Source organism: Clarias gariepinus, chromosome 2, assembly GCF_024256425.1.
Source record: "Clarias gariepinus isolate MV-2021 ecotype Netherlands chromosome 2, CGAR_prim_01v2, whole genome shotgun sequence".
NCBI lineage: Eukaryota > Metazoa > Chordata > Actinopteri > Siluriformes > Clariidae > Clarias > Clarias gariepinus.
The window spans coordinates 31,431,308-31,458,330 of record NC_071101.1 but is presented as its reverse complement, the minus strand read 5'-3'; the positions used below and the strand labels follow the sequence as shown (position 1 = coordinate 31,458,330).

The window sequence follows — 27,023 nt, the reverse complement described above, 5'->3', positions numbered from 1 at the left end:
TTAATGGATTCTACCTATGGCTTACTTAGGCCTACTACTTAGCTTGCATTTAAGTTTATTTCCTATTATTTTACAGAGAAGTTTAATATTGATGTTTTTGTTCGGCTTTGTGTTACTGCTGTTTTTTTTAATTATTATTAAATAAACAGTAATATAGCTCCATAAAGATACTGTCCATAAAGAAACCTCTTACCTCTGACTTCATCCTCTTTAGGATAAACTGGAGCACAGATTGTGCCCTGGAACTCTTCACCAGATATCAGGGCCTGACCTCACTAATGCTCTTGTGGCTGAAGGAGCACAAATCCCTATACCTCTGCTTCAAATGTAGTGGAAAGCCTTAAAGAATTACTGTATTTGTTACTGGTTTGTGAGGCCCTAATTAAGACCGTGACCCTTGTCTCTAACCAATAAAGCCTGTAAAAACCTAAAAAAAAAAAAAAATGGTGCAGTATTTGTTTTTTGCACATCCCATTGCTGATTTAGTCCCCTTTGCTGTTAAAATAATAACTTTTTCAGATTCATACATCTCGTGGAAATAATAATAAAAAAACAAGACAGGATATTAATTCACAATTAAACAAACAATTTCAGAAATATTTAATCATATTTGCATGCTTTCTTTACATAGAGTCAGTATATTTTCTCCATAAGAATGCAAATAATAACTGGCCATGAAATGAGTGACCAAACAAAAGGATTTCAACACTTAAAAAAGGCCAAATGGATATGAATAAGAAGTGTTCCAACAAGCAGTTTTGGTTACACTTTAGTGCACACTGGGCTTTTACGTCACAAGATATATACAAAAAATAGTTGGACTTGTTTTTACTAATGATAAAATACCAAGAAATAAAAACAACAATACTTTTGTGTGAAATTAAGAATTTTATATGCACTATAGACACACACATATTCAGTGTGACTATAATTAATATACTGAATTTCAGTTACATACTAGTACAGCTTTAAAATTATAAGTAAAAAAGAACACATAAAATGATGGACATAAGGAATGTTGATTTTAGCACGTCTATTACTAAAAACTATGACACTGCATTCTCACTAAAACATTAGAGACAGTTGAGTGTATATTATGACATTAGAACAAAATATTATTTACAGTGCATAGTCTGAAGCTGCCTATTGTATTTACTGGGAAGACCACTGGATAGTAAAAATTGCTGCAATGTCAAAAGTCCCATTGGTTTTGACCCCCCCTCTCCTATAACAGTTAGAAATAATCAATATTTATTATTTTCCAACAATCTCTAAGTTACTGTAAGTACAGGATTAGAAAAATACATTTGTCATCACATATTCATAGTGTCATTTTACTGTAGTTCATCTTATAGGCATAATGTGCATGCTTCCAAACATATTCCATGCTCATCCCTTGACGGTCTACTATGGCTTAGTTTACAGCTTAAAAAATGCAGATACAGTATATATTTTGGAAATCTTTAGTACACATTAATCCTAAAAGCATTTAAAAAAGCAAAAATCTAGATAAAATAGTGCTTCATTAAAGGCTGTACATAAAGTCATATGTTTTTATGTTTCTACTACATGCTTTTTTTTTTCATAAAACACAACTTGACTGGAATGGAAATTAGCTAAAATAATAGCTACAAAAAAAAAAAAAAAGACAAAAGAAATTAAAAAACAAAAAAGTTACATCCAAAAAAGTGTTTATAAGCTAATAAGAAATCTAAAGAATGCAATAATACTTACAATTAGTAAAATATTTTTTTACATATATGTATATTGACAACTATTTAATTTATTTAATTTGCATTTATGCACAGTTGGATTTTTAAAAAATGAAGGCAATATGCTCCTTTCGTTTATCAAATATAAATAATTATTTTATAATTAAAACCATATACCATTATCATCCAGTGTTTCTGAAACAGCAGACATTATGTGGGCTCATTCCAGTGTGATTATGTACTGTTTTCCAGTTTTAAAGAAATAAAAATGTATTAAATCCAGTGATTTTCTTTAAGGTCCAGTGAACTATACTTTCTAAACTATAATAGTATGGTTTCAGTGGCTTAGACTTACCATGGAAACAATTATAAATCAATAATTTAAAAAATGAATAATAATAATAATAATAATAATTATCATTATCATCATCATTATTATTATTATCAAGTCATTAGTTGACTGTTCATGCTGTATTACTTAAATGGTTATGATGCTTTACTGCTGAATATGACAGACCTACATTATCCATATGGTCAAAGACTGCAATGTAACAAACACAAGCAGCAAAGAAGAAATATATGGCATAGTATTAATTATCAAAGTTATTATTAAATTATATTTTGAAGGTTGAAAATGCAGTTAAATCACGATAAAAAAAAAATCTGGGAAGTTCTCCAGTAATTTTTGCATTACAAGCCGATGGGTGTCATTTCAATGGAAAGAGTGCTCGGGGTGCACATCATGAGTGTATTATATGATAATTTGAAATCTAGTAAAATAAGCTATTTAACCAGACTTTTTATTGACAATAGGGTATACATCTTTTGTAAATCCAGTATGTATCTCAGAGAAAAGATACTGTACATACTAGAGTTTTTTTTTTTTTAATGCTCCTTTAGGATGAGGAAAGCAGTATAACACTTTTTAAATAAGCAATTTCCCTCTGGGATTAATAAGGTTGTTTGAATTAGTGTCTGCAGTGTCAGTAATATCAGTGGAGCAGGGATAAACCTGTCCTAACCTCAGATATTTCTTAAGGGTAAAATGGCATGTTTGTTTTTATCAGTGGAGTTTCTATTGCATTTCAGTTACTCTTCTTGAAGAAAGGTATTTTAACAAACTCCCATGCTACAACATTGCAAAAGAAAAAGAACAGCCAATATTTGAAATACAGCCAATAAGAAAACTAATATTTGATATTTTAGACACTCCTATTTAAGTGCATCTGCTCTGGATGAGAAAATAGTAATCAGTGAATAGTGTAGTATCCTGCATCTTCTGTTTTTGAGACCCAGCACAGCCTATCTCATCCTAGGAAAACAGAATAGTGGCATTTTGCTTGAAAATATCCAAAAGGGTCAGAGACAGTGACTTTTATTTATTTATTTATTTATCATTTATATCGACTTTTATATGATATATAAGATTTTTATTTGACTTACGTAGATTGACACCCGGAAATGGTAAGCGGCATCGTGAAATGATGCCAGTGGAATTGACCAAAAGTGATTGGTCCCCTGTAAAGTAAAATAGTTTGCATATTTTTAGAAAGCATATATTTAGAAAAATTCTATAACATTTTATATGCGATTAATGTCAATGGTATAGTAACAATCTACCTTACAAAGTGTCTTACCTTTCTTAGGGCACCTTTTCTTTCAGAAAAATCAGTCTCTGTTTGGTTTGGGCAAATACGCCCTCTAGTGACACTACACTTCCACACCCACACACTTTCAGAGAATCTATATGTAGAGCAAACATCAGTGAATGCACATTAGGAATGGACTAGTCAACTAATACATTCAGTTGTTGCTTTTGTAGTAAGCTGTCTAATAATCAATAATCAATCAAGACCAAATGAAGCTAATTCTACAATCAACTGCATGAGACTATGCTAGATGATTTTTTTTGTTCATTTGCTTTAATGAACAGTTAACATTTTATCAATTTGCATGTAAAATGCAATTGTGTTTTTAAATTCCACATATTCCAAAGGAATTCAACTCATTATTTTGTTGTCCTTTAATGCTAAATAAAATGTAAATAAAAGGCTTGTACAGTAGAAAAATGAATTCCTTTGTGACCAGTGCTGTATGAAAGAGTGCTTTCAGAGCCATGGGTTGCATGTCAGCATTCAATTCCACTCAGTGAGTTTACTGACAGATCAGTAGTTTATGCCAGCTCAAAGAGGCTGATCCACTTGTTCATGGACGCTACTGAGTCTGGAGTTGAATGTTGTGGAACTGCGAGCTCATCCATAAGAGTGCATTTAAGACATGTAGCTTTACAAAGCATGAAGCTGGACATTTCATTTGTGAAATGTGCGACTGTTAAATGAAGAATAGATGACTGTGTCTTTAGTTCCACAAATATAGCAGCTTAATGCACATATATATAAAATAAAAATTACTGTGCAAATCTCTTGCACACGGTGCATTTAAGCAGCAAAATTCACTGACCTCATATGTAGAGTAATGTGATTCATGGATGAATTTTGATTCCTTTGCAGAAATAAAGTGTAGCTATAGACAGAAGAAATAATGGAGAAAAGAAGAGAAACTTTTGTTAATAATATCTCAAAACTTGTTTAAACTGAATAACCAAAGGACTGATACTGCAAAACAATACATTGTTTATTAGCTAGTGGAGATGCCTTGAATATAGCTATATTTAGGTAACATTTCCTATTATGAGATTACAACAAATCAAATATTATAATCAACTGTTTAATAACTTACTTTAACTGGTTAACTCTGAAATAGCTCTACTGGAAAGTTTAATATTCTTAATTATCTGTCTCCTAAGGCAGGATATACTAGACGAAGCTGACTATATTCAAGTATCAAGATGTTGCAGTGTAAAAATATTAAATATGAATACGCAGTAGCTGTCAGACAAATGGATGTACATACCTGCAGCTGTGTGATGATACACAGTTAAGGGTTTTCAATTCCTGATTAGTTTCAACAATGTAAAGTTCATTTAGGGATGGCAGGAAATGTCTGCCTAAGAAACAAAAAGGCAGCTTGAGACCACCAAAGGTACATACTACAATAACTACTACTAATGTTTAGGTGTATTATAACTATGTGTGTGTGTGTGTGTGTGTGCACGCCATGTGTCTATGTTTGCCTAAATATAAAACAATTATACCCTGAGAGTTTGTGCTACGTTGCCTGCGTGGTCTGGGCACCCGGTTACCGTTGCCTCCCGTGTCCATGTCAGAGGGCAAAGGGGTTTTCTTGGACTTGTTGAGGGAGAAAGGGGATGAAGTGTGACTCAGCCTGTTTCTACTTCTGCTGTCTTTATCCAACCCACGAGACTTTGCCTTTCTATTTATACTTGCCATGGTGGGAGCAGGGCTACTGAACACTAAATGGAAAGAGATTGCAGAAGAGAGAGAGAGGGGGAAAATGAGGGAAATTAAGCATACCATACATACACTGATAATGAATGTTTTTAGCCTTTTTGAGAATGAGACTTCTGTGTAGGAGCTACTTATGCAGGGGTTGTGTAATGAAAAAAGACTAATGGCATAAAAGTATGAATGAGTTTCCTCATTATACAAGCAGTTTAGTGTAAGTCCGAGAACAAGCCTGGGTAACAGACATGCTGAATACAGCACTACACTTCTACCAGGGATAATACTGGGGGATGGGCTCCATGTCAATCACTCTTATTTATTTATTCTGTTACACTGAAATACAATTGAATACCCTGTATTTATAGACAAATGGGTATGTAAAATAGATATAATTTAATAATTTGATTTTGTTTACAGAAGTCAGACGGCATTGTGGTGAAAAGTGGTTTTACCTGACATAGATTGGTTAATGCTTCCCTGCAGGCTACCAGTAGCTGATTGGTTGTTCGTGGCAGTTGTTGGAGGGCAGCAGATAAGACGATTAGGCAGGGTTGAAGAGGTGGTGTCTATGTCTATGAGAAACAGTTACAGGCCAGTTACAGGGACTTTTTCCCCAAAGGATAATCTTGAAACTTATTAGATATGTAGCTTGCACTGTATATCTCTAAAACTGAACATAAGCATGAAATATTTGGCACCTGAAGAGATTGTAGAAATTGGGGGTGAATAGACTGCTTTACTTGATGAGCCAAGAGCAGAACGGGTGCTAAGTAACAAAAGAAAACAAGCAGTTATATAATATTTTTAAAGAATACAGCATGCCATACAGTACATATTACGTATTGTGTACATTTGTATAATTGACGTCTGTTTTCCATTTGTTATTCTGGTTCTTATGTTCAATCAAGGTATGTTTTTGTTTACAGCCAGTAAAGTCAACAGTTTTTGTCTTATCTCATATACCAAGATTGTGATTCGACAAAACAGCAGACAGAAGTGTTAAAGTGTAGCCGAGAAGGTGACTTATCGCATGGCCTTCCCACAAGAAGCTTACAAACAGAAGTGCTTAGGTATCCAGGGTGAGGAGGCTTCACTTAACATGTGGTAATACAGTAACAAGCAGTCAGAATGGTGCAGCAACAACTGTGTGCCATTCAGAAGCAAGCAGTGCAGCTTGCCACCTAGTCAGCCATTTGCCAATCTGCACTCCCGGCTCAGTGCACTAAAAAGAAACACAGGCTGGAATGTAGTGTGCTGCAGGAACTACAGCAGCAATGGGCACTGCATGCTGTCCAACTAGCCAAACCTCCCTAATTTCCAGACCAAAATAAGTCCTGTTCTTCCATGATCATGTGCTATTATGCTTAAATTCATGCACTGTTCTGCCAGAATTAAGTCCTGGTCAGCCACAGTTTAACCCAGTTAGTAAGGAGTCATCCCCTGTTGGCACAGAGTTTAGACATGCTGACCTCAAATATTTTATGAGGACACAGAGGCATGGCATGTAGCCTAGAATTATGCTCTGTTGACCCAGAGTTATGCCCTGCTGAACCAGCATTAGGTCATTTTGATCCAGAGTTGTATTCTGCTAAACCATATCCTGTAGACCCAAAACTATGCCATAATACGCCTGCATCATGCCATATTATTCCGGAATCATGCCCTATGCAGTTACAGTACACCATGCTCTACTGCAGCCATAATCTGCACCATCTCGGCCAGGCCCTGTCCCAGCCTAGTGCCCATGTAAAGTCCAGCCTTTGTGCCATCTTAAGCTCTGACCCACAGCCACAGTACTCGCCCAACGCCCATGCTAAATCCAGTTTCAGGACTGTATCTCATTTATGGCTCAGTTTTTAGATCCTACCCCAACACCCATGCTACATAAATAGTTTAAAATGCTAAAACTTTATATGTTTTGGGTGCTGTTCTAGCTTTAGCTTAAGTTACCAGGTCTTGCATATGTTTTGTTATAGAGTTGAACATTTGTCTGTTTTTCCGTTTTTGATGATCAATAATTTTTAACTGCACTTATGCATGGCTTCTTTTATAATTTCATCTGTCTTTTAGTAATAAGTTTTATTAGGATACGATAGAAACAAAGCATTTGAAACAGCCCCTACATGTATATAATAGTATATAATAATGATAATTCTGCCTGAAAACAAATCCAGCATATTAAATGTTCATGACACACTTCAGAGGTAATTAATGCACCTTCACTGTCAATCTAAAACTGACCTAGATTAGAATGCTTGCAATATACTGTACGATAACTGAACCTACAGGAAGGATCTTATTTTTCGAAGTAAAACTCATAATTTCTGATTATTGCATGGCTTTGAGAAGAACCCTGGGAAAGCCCCCTCTGTATTGGAAAAATGACACAGGAAAACAAGAAAATGAAAGAAAACAGAGAAAGCATACCATAAACACATGGTTGGATAGAAAGTGACAGTGGCAGTGAAGAAGGGCATCCAGGAGATGGAAAAAGCACAGGAGGACATAGAACTACAAATGAAAGAGAAATACTAATGACAAATATCCAATTTATGCACATGTATGCATTCAAGAAGACAAGAAAGGGGAAAAAATGACAGCTTTTTCTTTTATAAGTAAAAGTCAGGTTGAGTGTGGATTTGCCTGTTCCAACCCAGCACCCGCAAAGGATGAAGGAAAACACATGTAAACTTTTTTCGAACTGGGGCCTTAGCAGTAGATGCTATGCTCTTTTGCATACGAGAGGTCACAGGCCTCCCATGGGAGCCATGAGTGACTGGTGCTGCTGTTAGTTACAGGGATAGTTTTTGATGTGTTAAAACAACCCATTTTATACAAAGTATAATCAAAATCTATCAAAATCATTCAGTCTAAATATTCTGGTTATTTAACCTAAGCATTATTTATGTAAAAGAGGTGGTTTTGCAACTTCCACGTTATTAAACACTCATTGTGTTCATCAAGGCAAACACAATGACATCACTCAATTCAATTTGTTTTTGCACCACTCACTTCAAACCCAAACCAAAAATGAAAGATGAATTCCAAATGATTTTTTTACAACTAAAACAATTATTTACAGTACAAATTATAAACAATTATTTTTTTTAAACACCCTAGTCAAATTTCTGCCATATACGTACCGATCCACCTCAGCCATGTTGCTGTGTTGATGCATGTTTAGTACATACAGTATAGACATTGAGATGACACTAAGGAAAAATAAAGGAGAGAGAAACTTAGGACAAATTGTTGATTTTTACACATGTTCACATTCTGCTCATTACACTTATGGCATTTGGCAGCTGCCCTTATCAAGTGTGACTAACAGAAGTAATAAGACATTACAATGTTCATTTATGTTATGGCATTCTCTTTTCTGACCTGAAGGCCATGATGATGACCAGGGCCAGTATGGTACCCTGCAGGAACCGATGACTTAAACAGCCCTGCTCTGGAACTGCATTCTTCAAAAAAAAAGAAGAAAAAAAAAAAGCTTTTAATTTAATTTTGCATCTCAAATAGTTTCCCTAACTACAGTATTTACTGCATTGTAAAGCCTTTCACTGACCATTTTACACATTCACCCTTATCCTTTGTAAAAAAAAAAAAAATATCTGTTTTCTTTAACATGTATAGCAATTGTTTGTTATTTTCTGGTAGGTCATCTGTGACAGTAAAATTCATACCTTACTTCCTGCAGTGGGTGCTTTTTTCTTAAGTGGACCACTTCCTGTCCTGCTAAAGTAGCTTCCTGTTAGGCTGAAATAAAAAGAAAATTGATTTATTTTCATACTAACACACCATTCAGAATTTTTTTTCTCATGTGCAGATTGAGTAGTTTACACAACACACCTAATTGTTCCCCCACTGACAGAACTCTTCATGCTGTCAAGGCGGCGTAGTTTAGCAAGTTTGCGACTCCACCGTTCGAGCTCATTAATTCGAGTTTCCAGATTATCAGTTAGTTTACACAACTCCTTCACTGCTCCGACATTCTCCATAAAAATGCGCTCCTATGAAAAACACATGCATATATTATTCAGTGTGTATTTGTCATTAAAATGTTCTATAATGCATACAATATGGGTATACAGTCGACTGTAGTTACTGATATAATATCACTATTCATATTAATGTGAATTTGTAAAATTGGCCATGTCAATGTCATTGTACAAATGTCAGGTTTTTCTAACGACCTTATCCTTTCCACTGAATCATGTGTTCAGACAATATGATCTACCATACAGTATAACTGTGGTTTTACAGAAACCATTCTTACTAGTAAATATCACTATATAAATAAATATCATTTAACTGTTTGCTTTAAATACCTTGTTGACTACCAGTAAATTGGGAATGGTCTCTCCATTGGCACAAACTACATCTCCTCCTTCTTTCACTGCTTCTGGTAGGATCTGCTGGACCTCCTGGGCTATGACTCCTAGTATGCACACATACACACAATAGCTGTATTAGATGCAAGAAACAACATGTGTAATAGTTATGGTTATGGTAGAGACTTACACTATATCTGCACTGGAAAATAAAACTTTAGTAAACTAGCACAGAAGGTTTTACAGAGTATATGTGATTACCAGTCTCTGCAGTGTTCTCAATGCCAACAGTGGCAGCGAACTCAGGCTTATACTGGTAATGCACCAGCCGCATCTGGGAGATTCGCTTGAGGTTGTCTGTGGTGTCCACCTACAATAAGGCAATCAGGATGAGATATTGTAGTGATTAAAGAAGTGTTGAAGTTAAAAATAACAAATGAGTTTGAGCAATAAAAAATATATAGCCTACCTCTTTCACGTTCTCCTTGGCACGGATGTCAGATGGATGTACCAGAGAACCCATGACCTTTAGGTTGCCATGGACAACCAGAGCCTCATCTGGTCGATCAGTGTTGATGCCCACACGGCCATGGTGATACACCGAATCAGGCAACTGACCTCTCTGCCACAACACCTCACTGTCACTCTCAAACTGCCCTGGATTGGATGCCTGACAGAGAAAAAAAGAGAGAGAGAGAGAATGATAATTAATTGATATGTTGGGGGAAATGATGAGTCCCAACATATCAATAACAGTACTGTATGCGCTGTTATAAGAGTATAAAAATATATTTTGTTAAAAAGTTGCACAGGGTAAATCACACCACTGTTTCAATAAGTATGTATTTCATTACAAGCAATTTTATAACTGAAGCTACTAAAGTTAAACAACAATATTAACTGAAAGACTAAAGTAAACCAAAATTGAGAGTAATTAACCAAGAAACAATAAATAAAACCACATTTAAACAAACCAAGGCCAATAAAATACCTTACCAAACTAACTACACACCTTTAAAAGTGAGCACATTGGAGTCTGCAGACTATTTTAACCTATTTTAACAAATGTTATCATAAATACAACTTCCATGAAGACATGGTTTGTCAGGGCTGGAGTAGAAGAATTGAAATAGCCTGCACAGAGCCCTGACCTCCTTCCCACTAAACAAGTTTGGGATGAACTGGAACACTGCATCCTATATGATAATAATCAATAATGCTTTTGTGGGCCTTGTGGGCTTAATGGGCCAATCATTATAGCCATGGCAAAAGCAAAGAAGAAAAATAATTGTCATATGCATTGAAGTATAGTGAAATTCTTTTTTTATATATATCCCAGCTTGTTAGGTAAGTGGGATCAGGGCTAAGGGTCAGCCATGATACAGCACCCATGTACACCATGTATATTTCTGTGAAATAAAATTATGGGATGTTCATTAAAAAACACATTATACTCTCATTTTCTATACTGTTTATCATGTACATGGTCACAGGGTAAACCCTGGACATGGTGTCAATCCATCACAGGGCACACAAAACACAGTCTTTGAACTGGGAGGAAACCAGAGTACCCACAGGAAACCCACCAAACATGGGGAGGACATGCCAAGTCCATGCTCACAGGCCCGAGGTGCAAATCGAATCCTGACCCTAGAGGTCAAGGCTACAATGCTACCCACTACACCACTTTCCCACCTAAGCACATATTAGTAGAAGGTATTGCATACAGCATAAAGACATTCTACAATCACGAATAAAAGGTTTTGACAAATACAAATTAATATGCAGGGAATTTATAAAAAATCATTGCATTTGTTAACATCTTTTATTTATGCTCTAGGCTTAAGTCCAGAGTCTGTTCAGAAAAGCTGAGAGTGATTACTCTGTGAACTCAAGTGAGTGTGAATGTGGCTGTTTACTGCAGTGTTGGGGATTGTAGTCTACTTTCAGCATATTTTTAGGAGTTCATGGGGGATTCAAGCCGTCTTATAACGTCTCTACAATTGTGTGCAGGATGACAGTTTAGGGTTACATCCATATATAGTTTATGAGTGTGATGACCAGGTACCCACAAATCTTCAGCCGTATGATGTACTGTATGTATGATTTCTGAATTAACACTTTAAAAGTCTGCAGGCTAGAATTTTTTTTTATGTTGTTTAAGAGTGCTGAATGAAGCTTTTATTGAAGATGACCAAACGAATGAGAAAAAAACCTAGTATTGTGTCAGCATGTAAGAACTGCATGGGACAAATGTAACTGATCAGAGTAAGATGGCACAGAGAGACAGACACTGGACAGAGGAGGATGGTCAGACAGACACAGCCAGACTGACAGCGGTTACCCTGACGATGATCCTCTCAGACACCTGAGCTGCCACCGTATGGCTCTGACTATGGGATTGAGCCTGGAGAGCCACCACCAACATGAAGTACCTACACACACAAACACCGCTGAGTTATAGGCCTCACTCATTCATGCTAGTTTTCCTTACCGACTGTCCAGATCATGGCATTTTATATGTGTGATTTTTACCTCTGATCAGGGTTTGGCTTGCCCTTCTTTCTCATATTATTGGCTGTAGTCTCACTGAAGTGCAGTCGACCCACTGTTACCTTTGTTACTTGTTCCGGCGGCAAAGTAACCCTTCATAAAAAACATGCAAATTAAACTTTAGGCGTTTCCTTAATCTCAACAATTATTCTGACACACTGTTAGGTTACATGACTGAAAAAAGATATTAACTGCGTTATTTATTATTATATTTGCTTCCAATAAAAGAAATGCATTTTTTTTAAAGACCATAAAAACTATTTACTAAATTAAAGTAGTAATAATGATAATAATATTAAGAAGAAGAAGAAGAAGAAATGATTAAAAAAACAACAATGTTATAGTAAGAACTATAAAGAACTAACTCCTGCTGTATCATAGACAGGGAAACTCACAGAACAGGTTTAAATGGCCTCTTGCTGCGGTCAGACTGAGACTGTTCAACATTGATGGTCTGGTTCATGGCTTCTAACTGTAGAAGAAAGATTTTTTTCAGGTTAGTAAAATTTTTATTAACCTAAACAATATTCATCTTACAACTACAAGTGGCATTCAAGTTAAACCAGGACTCGTGATAAATGAATGAATGAAGGCGTATTTACAGAGGACTTCAAGCACAGTACTATGGTGAGACACTTAGTTGCAGTAAAACATTTGAATGTTGCAAATAAGACATTATAACTATATTTAAGATATTGTAACTATATTGTAAAATACAAGATATTGTAACCAGTATATCACAGTATACAACACTGTGCAATATAAAGTTCACTGGGAGCAGCTCTGATTGTACAGTCAAATATAGAGGAAATAGAGGTAGTTTTTTACTCTCATTACTGTGTTCTGTTATTCTGTGAAATAAAAGTCCAGTTTTGATGTGAATGCCCTTTGTATATGTAAATAATTTTATTTATACACTTAAATAATTAATTATTAGTTTAAATGATTACAACCATTTACATCACTACAGAACATATACCATATGACATTTTAATTAATGTACAGTACTCAAAGCAACAATAAGCTAGTTCTTTATCACTCCTCACCTTGACTCCATTAAGTTTTAGGTAAAAACAATCTATTGGTTGCAGCCCTTCACTGGTCTTCACATATTTGGGATCTCCCAGCATGCCAATGTACACAGTGACTTGAAAGTGGTTCTTTTTCTGACACACGAACGCATCATCAGCCAAAGAAAAATTAAAACCTTTGTCAGCATCCACTCTGTAAGTAGGCATCGGGCTGGAGAGACAGAAGAGGCATTGAGAAAAATAGATTACACTAAAAATAGCAGGAGGAAACTTTTGTGAAGTGAATCTGTGTCTTTTAAAAGCTCTCAGCTCTCTTTAGTGGGATAATATTTCAGGTTTATGTGGAATGTTAATATGTTTTTTTGTTCTTTTTTAATTCTCTTTTTCCAATGTTGTGTTTACCTTATTTTCCTCATCTCCTTTTATAACTTTTTTTTCTTTCTGCTGCCCTTCTCTGCCTTTCTCCAGTCAACCGAAACTACTTTTACTCTTACTCCTACACACAGCTCACCTCAATGGAATTCCCAGTCCTCTCCATCCTCTTTTTCATTCTCTGTCTCTCTTACTCGTTTGTCTTTAGTATCATCTTCACCTCATTAAATCCATCCATCTAATATAAATTTGTGTTTCATTCCTGCTTCCTATCTCAATATTTCAACATAGAATAACATATGTAACGGCAAAAGCATGTACAAGAGTATGGTGTTTTTTTTTTTCTCTAAAAAAAAGGGATTTCACCCACAGTTCTTTTCCATTGGCATCATATAATGGAGTCCATTTGTTCTGTTGGTGTGGCTGCCATTTTATGCATTGGTAGTTTGGATCCAAATATGAGTTCTCTGCATCCTGCATTAATCCTTGATAACAAAAAGCCAAAAAAACATTTTGTTTAATGGATTTAGTAAGAAGAGAATGACATGTTGTATATGGAAAATGTCTGCGTACCTGGTTCTTGCTTGATAATGCCGCTTAGTATCTGAGCATTGAGAGTGCTGTTAGGAGAATCGGAGTGCTTTCTTTTTTTTGCTTGGTGGACAGGCATACCACTTTAACACACACAAAGGCAGAAAATAATTTATTTTAATCCTATATTTCTGTTCTTTCCTCTGCTGTAACATATTTTACAAATTGCATGCCAGTATCTTTGAATCTTTCCTACTCTTGGCCTTGTGGATGCTGGAGCAACTGATGGAGCATCTGACCCTGTTGCAGGTCACCACCCCCACTGCTTGCTGGACCAATTGGGTACTGTGAAATCAAGGGCTCAGGTTTCAGGTACATATCCCGATGTATGTTGGAGTAGTGGCTGTGGGGTGGCAGGGGTGGCATGGGTGGCGGAGTGGTCATGTGACACATATTCTCAGGCGTCATGGTCCGAAGCATGTGTGATTCTATAAAAAGAATGATAGAATTGACAATATTATGTTATACCTGACATTGTCTGATGTATAAAAGCAACACCATACAACAAAACAATAACTGTCAGAATTTACACTTTAAAGCTACAGTAAAATTTAAGTTAAATAAATGTAACAGTCCATCAGCTTATCTCAGTTTTCTATGACTTGGCTAATGGTATATTGGTAAACTGGATTTCCGCCAATGAGATTAAAACACTCCATACTTTTCACCTCCATGAGAAAGACCAACACAGGTGTAGTTGCAATGAGAAACTTTTTTTGGCTTGGTAGACACAAAAATAGCCACATTTGCTATATTTTAAACTACCTTATCAAAAGTAATTTGGTTAAAGAGGCAGTGGTTTCTAATATTTTTTGTAAACACTTTAACACCATCCCTCAGGGATTTACACCACTTCTTATCACTTTTTTAGTTCTTTTTTTCATTTTGGATTCCACACACACACAAAAAAAATATGATTTCTATCATAATAATATCTTCTGTCAGTATAACTGCATGCATGATTCCCCAGTCATGACTATTTAGAAGTGGCAGAAATCCGTGAGGAATAGTGTTAAAGTAAGTCTGTTTAATTGTGCTATATCATTGCACAACATATATGCAATGAGTACAATATATTTATCATGACACCAGATTTAAAATGTTTGCTTCTTTTCAATTCTCTTTGATATTTCAGAATCATTTTAGACTTTAACTGTAAACCAGTTTTCCCTGCTTTCCCTAGAGTTAACTTTATCATCAATTAATTAAAATTTTCTCAGAATGTTTTTTAAAAAATTCCCCTTCTACTGCTCTATCAAGCCCTTTAAGTGTTGAACCTTACCATTCACTTGCGGGGGGGAGTAGGGCTCTGAGCTAGAGTCTGGTGGAGACTCAGGTAATGTTCTGCAATAAAAAAAAAGGATGTTGTAAGGCACAGTATTAAAGTAGACACATTCAGAGAAACAAAGCAAAAAAAAATCTTATCATAAATATTTTTTGCACAACCGTACCTGCTGCTCCTATTCTTTCCATGTTAAGAAATCCAATTAATGATTGTGAAAATGCATTGCATCATTAGCCATGCACTGTTGTAATTCATAAGAGATTATTGGTACAGATCCATTAGTCTTATTCCTCACAGACTGCTCATGGTTGTCTCCCTTCACACAGTGTCTGATATTTAGTTTGAGATTTATTTGTCAAAGTTTAGTTCAGGTCATTTAGTCACCTGGGTGTGGAAAGTCGTCTATTGGCATTGCAGCTTGTGGGTGTGGCTATGGCAATCAAAAAGCACACAGGAGTACATTGCTACATCACCTAACTTTAAATCCTGTTTAGAATCCTACAGTATTTGTTGTTCATTATACACTTTCTGCCTATTTACCAGAATTCATCAGTAGGCCAGCTTAAAACCAGAATATGATTTTAGTCATTTGTGTAATTTATGTTAGTGTATAATACTAGTATCTTTAAGGTTTCACACTACTTCCCCTTCCTGTCCTTTCCCTCTCCTTCATCTTATCAGCTTTTGTTTAAATAATACATTTGATGTCTAAAGTTCTGATGTAGTTCTTTTTTGTTTTTACTCACTCCCTCACTCACCCACTCACTCTTTCTCTCTCTGGCTTACCCGGCTGCGTAGTGAGCACAGTGCTCAGGTTTGATGTTGGGTGGTGGGACTGACTGGTGATGGTGGTGGCTTTGGCAGGGGTGGCTGTGTCTGAGAAGACCAAGTGGGGGTGGAGGGGGATAGGGGTTCTGGCACAGTGTGGGTATAGACTGGGTGCTGCCCTGGCGATGGGGGATAGCGGGGTTCACACCACACACCACCCCCCCAGAGGAGGATGCTCCGGCCTGGGGGGATGAGTAGTTAGGTCCTGGGCCGCTGTGGACTTCGGGAAAACAGCTGCTGGAGAGTTAGAAGGAATTTTTTATGAATCTCAATGCAATCATTACACAAACAAACCAACAGCCAAAACATACAGCATGATGGCATGATGGTGGTGTTAAAGTAAACACACATAGTACAAAAAAATTGTGAGAGTGCTGAGTTTGAGCAAAAGCATGTGCCATATCAATTGTAGTGTGTGTTTAAACAGGAAGCTAAATACATCTGTAATAGTCTCAGTGAACGGTTTATGATAAAAGGTAATTTTATAGTATGCTGTGTGTGTGTGTGTGTGTGTGTGTGTTTGTGTGTGTGAAGTGCTTGAGACTTACATATCTGAGCTGTCGTCCTCTTTGCTGATGTATTCCTCCAGGATACTGGTGTCGATGTTTGTAGGCTCCAAAGAGCTGTTAATATCATGACCTGATATTGAAGAGAAGACAGAGATGGAGCCTCATTTTTTATAAGACTATAATGCAAGTTATATAACATTCCTCGCTAAAGGTTTATTGATCTGATGCGTTTAAGGACTTTTTCTCACATTTCCAAACTTTTTGCTAAGGCCTGGCATCTCCTCCTGAATTGAAATTCTTGGTATTTCTTGGTTGCTCAACTCCGTGAAATCACAGGCCTTAAATAATCTGATAATGGGCTATGCATTACCTATGAAATGGTAAGATGTACTTACGATTACTACCCCGTTACACTATTTACCTACTACATCTCATGATTTGCTATACATTTTTATGACCTGTTAAACTCATGAGAACTGTGAGAAAATATACTAAGCTCTGGAAAACTTCATGACGATCTTGAGAATGCACAAGTTTGGATCAAGTTTATGAATGTAGGAAAATCCCTTCTAAATGGAAATTTTGTGAAGATCATCTGGGCAAAAATTGGTGGGAGGATTCGTGTGTGTAGGACATCAGTAAGGTATGTAGTGATATCAGTTTGACACAGAAGGTTTGTTTACTCACTCCACCTAATTGGTTTTTCAGTCCTTTCCAGCAGTGAATCATAATTCAGCACATTTGGCTTATACTCATGTTCATGTCAGCATAGTCATTATTTACCTCTTTTTTTCTCATTTCCAACTTCTCCCACCTTTACACAAAAAAATATCAAGACAAAACTTACTAAATTTAAATACTTTTTTCTTTTAGTGGCACTGAACTTGAGTGATTGATTATCCATTTAATGAAGAAAGAAAGACCAAGAATGTAACACAAAGGTAGTTTGAGTTATGGAAGATGGGAATGAAAAAGGGATGGAAAGAGAGGTAGACTGAAGGTCAGGGGGATGGTATGGAGTGGGTGGGCAGGCATCCCCTAAACCCCAGTGCTCTTTTTCTTGATAGATTAAGCAGCTACCCAGTTTGGTATGCAAAGAATTTCGGTGTTAGTGTTGGGAAAAGCTCAGTTTGCCTGTCCTTCTTTCTTTTTTTTCTGCTCCTCTCATCACCCCCTTGCCCCCCATCCTAACTTTTAAATGGAACTGCGTTATTTCTCAACAATTCTGGAGTGAGTCAAGGCTACGATCTTGAACCTGCATCATCTCTCATGACATCAACAGAACAAAACAGAAAACAGGACTGAAACTGAGCTCATCACGCACATGGTAACAATGCGGAGGTTCTCAACCATGACTTGTATGTGTTTTTTACTCTTCTGTGCAGAAAAAAAAATACTGAAATTTTACCAGAATCATTGGTGTCATTCACCAGGAACGTTTTACGTCACCATCGACACAACACACAGTTTAAGTATCTCCATGAGCTCTCATACCTAAAGTAATGATAGAAAAATATAACTGTGGAAACCCTGGTTGAGTAAGCTGGTGCTAAATGTGTGCCAGCAAGCACAGAAGGCAGGAGAGGGATGACTGCTCTTTAATAAGACCCAGATGTTCACCCCACCCATCACAACCAGTAAATCTGCCCCAGCAGCACTGATAACGGCTAGGAGAAGGCGGAGGGGGTTTCAGCCTTAAGAGGAGGGTGAACCAACGGAGATGTTCTGGTGTGGAGATAAAGAAGGAATGGTGGAAGTGAGGGAAACTAGAGAACATAACAAAACAGGTAACAAGCTACTGTTTTTAAGATCTTGCCTGACAAGAAAGTTTTGGAAGAATGTAAATAATTTTATTATACACACACAAAAAGAATACAAATTTTGTGGTATACAGTAGCTGTATGAAATATAGCGGAACCAATCAGGTGTGATAGAGCACTAACAACTAACTTTCAGAATGTACTATATAACGGCTGCCTGTTAGTGGATAATTAATTACTGAGCAGTGGTTTACCAGTAGTTTAAAATTCTAGTTGGAAAAAACACACAAATATAACTTGTATAATATTATATAAAAATATATTATTACTTCCAGAAATCCCTTTTTTTTTGGCCCATTTTCCAATTCCACATTTTCTCAAGAAAAACTTTGCACTTATGTCGCAACCAGTAAAAGTCTGGTGGATACATCAGTTATTTAATTGGTGTATGAGTTAGTGAGTCTGCTTTTGGCCTGATGTGGATGTGTCCAGCTGTGGTGATATGCAAACAGAGGCCTGATTGTCAGTACACTTTTACAGACACAAACACACACACGCACACACACACACACACAAAAAAAAAAACATGCAGGCCTTTTCACTGTTGAAGGGTTAGAGTGGGGGTTGAGGGATCAGGACATCACCTCAATGCTGGAGTTGTCTGGTGGATAACAACGCAAGATAAACAGGAACAGAGCTGGTGTGTGTGTGTGTGTGTGTGTGTGTGTGTGTGTGTGTGTGTCTATGTAGCTCATCTCAGAACTCATTTGGAATGGTAGCGCAATTCAGCTGGGAAACTATGATAAGCAAGCACAACTGTAATACACATCCAAGTGTATTTATTTATAAAATTGTCTAACATTCTTTGATATTTTAAGTGTGCTACATAACACTATTTAAGTAATGATAATCACTGATTTTATTATTCCTTTTCCTGCCTCCTGTACCTGATCCTCTAATATTTTTGATTATTTACTTTCCATTTCTCTTTTTAAATTACACTTAATTTACAGAAATGTCTAACTAAAATCTAAACACTATACTTGGTTTAATAATACTGTGGTTTATACTATACATTTCCTTTGAATAATCATTTCATATCACATAAGAAATACACAAACACTTGTGTGAGAAATAATTGTAGGGTCAACATGGTCCATGGAAAACCCATACACAGCTAGTCAAACAGTATTACAACAGTGTGTGTGTGTGTGTGTGTGTGTGTGTGTGTGTGTGTGTGTGTGTGTGTGTGTGTGTGTGTGTGTGTGTGTGTGTATGTGTGAGTGTTAATCATTAATACCTAATTCACACCAGAGCGTAGAATGATCGAGCAAAGTCCGTAACATTATCAAACAGTAAATATTAAACACTTCCCAGAATGCAATTTCTTTCTTAAACAGAGAAGCACTCTTGCATATGATTATTTAATAATGATAATAATGATAATAATAATAGAAATAACCTTTACTCAACTTGTAACAAAGCACATATTTTGATAACCAAAAAAAAAAAACTTTGCTAAGCCTAGTGTGGTCTTCTGTAGAATATATACTTGGATCTGACCATGATCTTCTCAATCTTATCTTATATTTACAGTTTTTATGGGTGTTTTCTGATGTTCCTAATCAGTCTCCAGGATTTTAGACTTCAGAGGCATGTTTCGTCTGACAAATGCAAACATATCACTATTCACATTTAACTTGGTTAAGATGATAAACTTCTACACTACAAGCAGCTTAAAAATGTGATCCTGTGTGTCCATTATCAAAACAATGCATCATATATACAACTTGGAATAGTATGCTCATGAAACACAGAGTACTGGACATACTAACAAAAAAAAAACATTACAGATATAGAGAGAGCATAAGCCACAAGAAGAAGAAGATCATGTGTACCTGCATGTAGCCACAGCATGGTGACCAGTTCAGGATATATATATATATACACTTGTGATGTCTGTCACATCTTTCTCCTCAAAGGCTTCAGACACAGCTTTCCTCATAAGACTAACGTGCTAACATTTGGAGTGTGTGTGTGTGTGTGTGTGTGTGGTATTGGGGGGGATTAGATCCCAGTCATGAGACAGGGCTGTACCAGGCCACCACACACAGCTTTTGTCGCCCACCAGCACTGAATACATCGTTCAACCTGAGCAGCTTACCTAGCCACCTCACAAATAAAGAGATACCTAGACAAAGAATGAGAGTTTGAAGTTTAAAATGACAGACGACATGCAAAGACAATGTTCAACAGGCAATAAAAATATGTTAAAGGAAAAAGAATATGTAAAATTCCAGGAATTGTATTAACACTCAAACTGTATAAAGGCATAAGCTCTGTTGAGACCCTAATCATTTCTATTGTGTCTCACAAACTTGACTTCAGTAGTTAGGCTAATCTGACCAGGTATCTAATTAGCCAATCATGTGACAGCGGCATGGTGCATAAATGCAGATAATACAGGTCAAAGCTTTAAATCAAACATCAGAAGGAAAATAAAGGTGTGATCTCTGTGATTTAACCATAGCATGGATGCTGCCAGAAGTAATGTTTTAAGTATTTAATAACCAGTCGCTCTTCTGGGACTTCGTTAGGAGTTTGCATCGAACTGTGGGGAAAAAAACTCCCTTTTTACAACCATGATGAGCAGGAAAAAAAAGCATCTTAAAAACAAACATTAAACCTTGAGCTGTAACAGCAGGAGACCACACTGGGGTCCACTCTGACAGTCAAGAAGAGGAATCTGATATTATATATCTGATATTATACCTAATCTGGCCTTCTGCTAATGTAGCTCATCCACTTTAATGTGTTGTGCATTCTAAAATGCTATGCATGATATTTTGCCAGTAAGACAAACATAAAAAACACATTTGATCTCAGATAAAAGTTTTACAGTTTTCTAAACAAATTATATGCCCCACTGGTTAAAAACAATGCATTCCAGTCATGTCAATGCTGTTAAAGGGGTAAGAACATGTGCACAGCCAGGCTTTTCCCACATCATTCTGAAACCACCTGTATGTTCCCTCCCTCCAACAACACTATGAGTTATTGCCATAAGATGAAGCATTACATAAACTAAGCAGTTATGGATTTTCTGAAAAGTGGCTGTAAAATGCAGCGCAGATCGATTTATGAACTGAACACTGGTATTGTGGCTTATCATGTCTTTTTTTTTGTTGAGTTAATCAGAATTTACCTGTGGAATACCCAACCACTCCTAGTTTTTGTGTTTTTTCAAAGGGAAGTCAAAGAAAATTATTTCCTGTGAAGGACAAACAGTCGTGTTGGACTAGAAGCAGGGTGTTGACGAGGTGAGTCTCTCCAGACTAAAGTTAAACAGTGATATAAAGCACACAGATGGGCCCCCTTCCAAAACATCAACTCCTACGCTAGGCTATTGACTGATTAGCTCTCCTATCGTTTGATACTCCCTACTGTATGTTTGCCTCTGCATATGCCATGGAGAGCATGCATACATATTAGCTAGTACATATAGAATAGCATTGTACCATATGCCTCCAAATAAATGTCAATAAGTTGTTGTGTATTCCAAAATTACCTGTTCACTGGCTCTATCCCACTCCAATCAGACTGCTTGCTTACTTTTATAAGAATGCATGTGTGTGTGAGTGTGTTTATAAGGCTGTTTTCTATCTTCCTCACATTGTCTGCACACTGTCACTCTAATGGCTTCTGAGTGAGGGAATGACAGCATAACCTAAGTGGATGGAGAGAAAACATTACTCTCACCTCGTTCTGTTTCTTATAGGTCACTAAGGTATGCATGGAATGGTACAGTCCATTAGGGGGAGAGTATACATAACCCAATAAGCCTCCTAAAACCATTCTGTCTTGAGACATGAATACATAGAAGTTTGCTTTTAAAGTAACGGTAAAAAGAGAACACTCCATAAAAAAAAAAAAAATTTGACCTACAGCACATCTCCACAAGATGTCTGTCATGATTTATGTTACAACATAAAGTTTTACCGTTATTACAGTTAGTTTTTCTACGGAGAACACATGAGAAAAATTATAATGATTTATACAATAACAATTTAAATATTAAAATATTAATCATTATATACTAATGTTTAATACACTAATGATTAACTGAATATTTTTTCTCTGTTTAATTCTTTGGTAGTGTGTGTGTGTGTGTGTGTGTGTGTGTGTGTGTGTGTGTGTAAATACATCATAAAAATCATTAGATCATAGCAGATCACAGTATTGGGCAAATACAACTTCAGATAAACAACAACATTTAACTTTTTTTTCCCCACAATGCCATTATTAATTTAACAAAAATAAATAAAAAAGAGAAAACGTGAGCTTGTAGATCAGCAGCAATACCTTGAAGTAATAATTTCCTGTATGACTTTATCAGACTCACACATTGTTTTGGTCTATTCTTCGTTACAACATTGTTTAAGGTCATTGAGACTGTACTTGTTCAGTCTTTTTCTACTTGTGATCTCATGGACTTTAATATTCAACTCGCTTAGTAAGACCTGTACAGGCTGAGATGTAGCTCTTGTTCTTTTTGTATTTCACTAAGCATTGCACTTGTGAATAATCTTTTTCACCATAGATTTTTGAAGTCTAAATGGTTTTAGAACCCATTCCACATTGATGTGCAGCAACAATTGCTTCTTTAGGCCCACTGCCTATACTTTATGTTTCCTTCTTGGCATTGTGTTAACCCACACCTGAACGCTCCAAACCAACAAACTGCCAAAACCTCTGCTTTTACAGAGGTCTGCATACCTGCTGATGATCAATTAACCATGGGCCAATGATTAGCAGCACCTGGCTGTAATTTAAATACCCTTTTAAATCCTACAAAAGCAGTAAGGGGATACTTAGTATTGTGCATGTTATTATTATCATTTCTTATTATAATTTTTTTTATTTAATAATGATACATAATGTCACAGTAAAAAAAGGTACAGTATATGTTGTATTTTTTCTGAGGTTGTATTTGCCTAATACTGAGACCCAATACAATCCTATGATTTGTATTGTGTTTTTACTCAAAAAAACGTAGAGTTAAAAGAGGGGTACTAACTTTTAAACATGACTGTACTTTACCAGTTAACAGTTTGGGCATACCTTCTACTTCCATGTTTTTCTTGATGTTTATTTATCTATCCACATCTACATCTATCTACATCTATTTATCTACATGGTAAAGCAATGCTAAAGGCATTCAAAATATGCAATAATCTTTTTTGAACAGCTGAGTTCAGTAATTGTAAATTCTCTGCAGTAAAAGTAAGTTTTGGCCTTGCTTTCTTGGAATGGTCTTCATAAGAGACAGTTTCATCATGGTGCTTGATGGGTTTTGCAAATGCACTTGACAATACAGCTGACTGCTATTGTTTTTACCTAATTCCATATGTGTTATTTTATAAATGTGAAAAAAATTTCAGTATTTTTCTCGAATGCAGAAAATAAATCCAAACTTGTGTCAAAACCTTTTACTGGTGTGTCCAACCTTTGACTGGTACTGATAATGTTCATGTTTTTGCATTTAGTTCCTTATCTCTATTTAGAATTTCATTTGAGTTTCTGGTTTTCAGTAGGTCTTGAGCTTGTCACGTGTTTGTTTTACATATTAGTGGTCATCAATGTTCACAGACTTAGTCTATGTGTCTATGTGTTTGTGTTTTAGTAATTCACAAGGATAAATGTCTATGCTTGAATTTTCTCTCCATTTAATTCCTGACATTAATCTGCCTACAGTTTATTTGTCTTATTAATTATCAGGGAAAAATAATTTATGATTATGATTACAGATTTGTCCTTAATGCTGTTTAAATAGTTTTTAAAGAGGAAACATATTTAATCCCATCTTGTAAACATGCTCATTTAGATTTTTTGCAAGTGAATTGATATTTGCTGATCAGAAAGGTTTAAACATGCAAATCTATTCACTAGTTGTACAAGTAACAGTGAACTCACACTGAGTAAAATAAGATCAAGTCTCTTTCAGCTGGGGGGTCACATCAGTTTTATCAACAAACAGCTTTTCAGTTCTCCTTTTGTCCTTTGTCTGCCAGAACACCACAATAGCTGTCCTGAGTCCTTTCCAATAACACTGCCTAACACACACACACACACACACACACACACACACACACACACACACACACACACACACACAATTGCTCTAACTGAAACATAAAAATGTGTAGCATTAAAAAGGGTCAAAGGATGGACCTAACTTTAACCATAATGATATCCAATACTTGATCAAGTCAGGCTTCTCACAATTAAAATGAACATATTAGTATCTCTGTAAGGAAATATTACAGAACAATCCTTCACGAAGATAAAATCTTTGTTGTCTTAGAGTGAACTAAAATATGTCAACGAATACAACTATAACTTAAAACCATCAAAAAAGTCATAGTTTTCTAATAATTATGTAAATAAACCAAACTGATTTAAGACTAATGTGAAAACATGCATAATTCCGTTAGTTATTCCAGAGCCAACACATCTCTCTCACTCCCAGTGGAGGAATGTAAACACATGAAAGTCAAGAGCAGCACTTGACAGCCATGAACCCTAGAGCCAGAGCCCATCATCTGTGTTTACTGTAGACCATCATCCAATAAACACCCCATCTCACCTGTACCTCCCTACATGACACATTATCATGGGGAAAAACTGTAAATCACTTTTAAATCCTGCATCTTGCCCTTATTCAGAACATGGTGAAAATGGGCTGCACATTACAAAACAACAAATATGAAATGAAATGGAGTGTATTTGTGTTGCCTTAAGGGCAAAACATTTATACCAACATACCAGAAGTGCATTCGTTAACATGGTTTACATAACATGGGGATAACACAGAATACATTTTGTCCACTCACATGTTTAGCAGTATTGTCATATATGACAATTAATTAAAAAATACATTTTCAAATTATTTGACAATTAATAAAATAATTGCATTGCATGTTTTTTATTCCCCTCAAAACAATGACAGATCACTCAATTGGCAAAAAAAAATCTTTAAAGACTTTCCCAAACCCCAGCACCTCTTAAACAACCCCAGGAACTTCCCCAAATGCTACAGATTCTCATATTCTCAAACTTCCAACCCTCAAACACTCAAATAACTTCCCCAACCTTAAAACATCTTCAATAACTTTCCCAAACATCACCAAGGCTTAACGAACCTTAACAATTTCCCTAAATACCAACAACTCCCAAACGTCCTTAATAACTCTTCCAAGCAGCACCTCATACACTTTCATTTACCAATATCTTTCTCAAAAAAAAATATTCAAACATTATTTCTAACCCACAAACACCTTTTACCAACTCTGCAAGACCTACAAAAAGCCCAAGCATCATCTACTACCCAACATTCCCCACAGTCTCCCATCCTTTATTCCATGTGAGTGAAGCTTAATGATATGATAGTTAGATATCTTTAACTCACACAAACAAAACAGAAGGATGAACATTTCTTTTTAGGACTTATGTGCTTTATATTAAATAACCAAAACACTTTCCCCAATTAATGCTCTGGAAGTTTTTCAATAAAAAGTGGAAATATGCTATTGTATGTTGTTTAATGGTTGGATAGTTGTTGTTTTTTAGCAACACAATTTTTAAACCTTTTATTTTTAAAACTTATTTTATTCGTCCCAGTGTACTTATTAAAACTGTAATTGTGTAGATTTATTTATAATGTTAATTTGTCAGGTGGCATGTCCGTAGGCAGGCAGTTCAATTTATTTATTTATTTATTTTCATTTATTTTCCTTGATTTTTCCCAATAAGATGAAATCTGGAGTTTGGACTCTTCAGATTAAGCCACTTACCTTCGAAGAACCTCTGTAAAGCCTCCGTTTCATCGACCACGTCCATGCTTATGTGCGGCTGAGCTCCTCCATGTAGCGCTGAGGCCGGACCGGGCTCTCCGCGTCTCAGCCAGCCATGCACTCCTTCTGTTTCTGCTTCTTCCTCCTCTCCTCCTCCTCCTCCCCCTCCTCCGGGTTCCTTTACTCAGCGCTGTTGTCGCCCTTCCTCACTAAGAAAAGCTTATTGCTAGTGGGGAAGACAGCACTTCTCTCCTTATAACAGTGGACCGCACCTGAAGCACGTTTCTCCTCCGAAGTCCTGAGATGTCAGCTGTTTCCTGTGTGTCCAGCTGCGTAGCGCACTGACGACCCGACCTTCCCAGAAAGTATTAAATATTAGCAAAAATGTTAGTGTGTGTGTGTGTGTGTGTGTGTTTTTTTAGCTATTTAACTACTTATAACTTTTAAATAATGTTACAAGTCAGAATGTCAGATCTGAATAACCTGCACCAGGTAAAAGTCTCCCTGCCTCACGCCTCGCGTGCGCGCGCCTCGACGGAGCAACAGCTGCACGGAAGCACAGAGGATGCGCGAGCCAGCTGAGGCCACCTACTAACACTTAATACTAACACTTAATACTAACACTTAATTCTAACTCTTACTACTAACACACCGATGATGTGCTATTAACCAAAAAGCATTTCGATAGCGCACAGGCATCCTGTATTACATATAGCACATATATATATATATATATACACACACACAGACAGACAGATAGATAGATAGATAGATAGATAGATAGATAGATAGATAGATTATTACTTGGATATAGAGCAGAGACAGGA

At 36.3% G+C, this 27,023-nt stretch overlaps 1 protein-coding gene across 1 annotated transcript; it reads right to left on the bottom strand.

The window, feature by feature from the left end:
* Positions 1-588: 588 nt before the first annotated feature.
* Positions 589-26,364, bottom strand: myrf (myelin regulatory factor). The gene is made up of 27 exons (XM_053510651.1): positions 26,197-26,364; positions 16,623-16,713; positions 16,033-16,308; positions 15,244-15,305; positions 14,158-14,389; positions 13,944-14,044; positions 13,741-13,855; positions 13,014-13,209; positions 12,363-12,439; positions 11,950-12,060; positions 11,759-11,849; positions 9,884-10,084; positions 9,676-9,784; positions 9,412-9,521; positions 8,933-9,093; positions 8,767-8,839; positions 8,462-8,544; positions 8,221-8,289; positions 7,505-7,588; positions 5,776-5,843; positions 5,530-5,649; positions 4,867-5,085; positions 4,626-4,719; positions 4,173-4,235; positions 3,350-3,455; positions 3,156-3,230; positions 589-3,024 (listed from the first exon to the last, which is right to left on the bottom strand). The coding sequence occupies exons 1-27, from the start codon at positions 26,240-26,242 to the stop codon at positions 2,929-2,931; spliced, it is 3,129 nt and encodes a 1,042-aa protein (XP_053366626.1). The 5' UTR covers positions 26,243-26,364; the 3' UTR covers positions 589-2,928.
* Positions 26,365-27,023: the final 659 nt, after the last annotated feature.

Coding starts and splice junctions, on each gene's coding strand:
- myrf (XM_053510651.1), bottom strand. CDS start 26,242: ATGGACGTGGTCGATGAAACGGAGGCTTTACAGAGGTTCTTCGAAG. Junction 10,085..11,758: donor CTGAGAGGATCATCGTCAGG/GTAACCGCTGTC, acceptor TTTCTCTGTCAG/GCATCCAATCCAGGGCAGTT. Junction 8,290..8,461: donor GTCATCATCATGGCCTTCAG/GTCAGAAAAGAG, acceptor ATTTTTCCTTAG/TGTCATCTCAATGTCTATAC.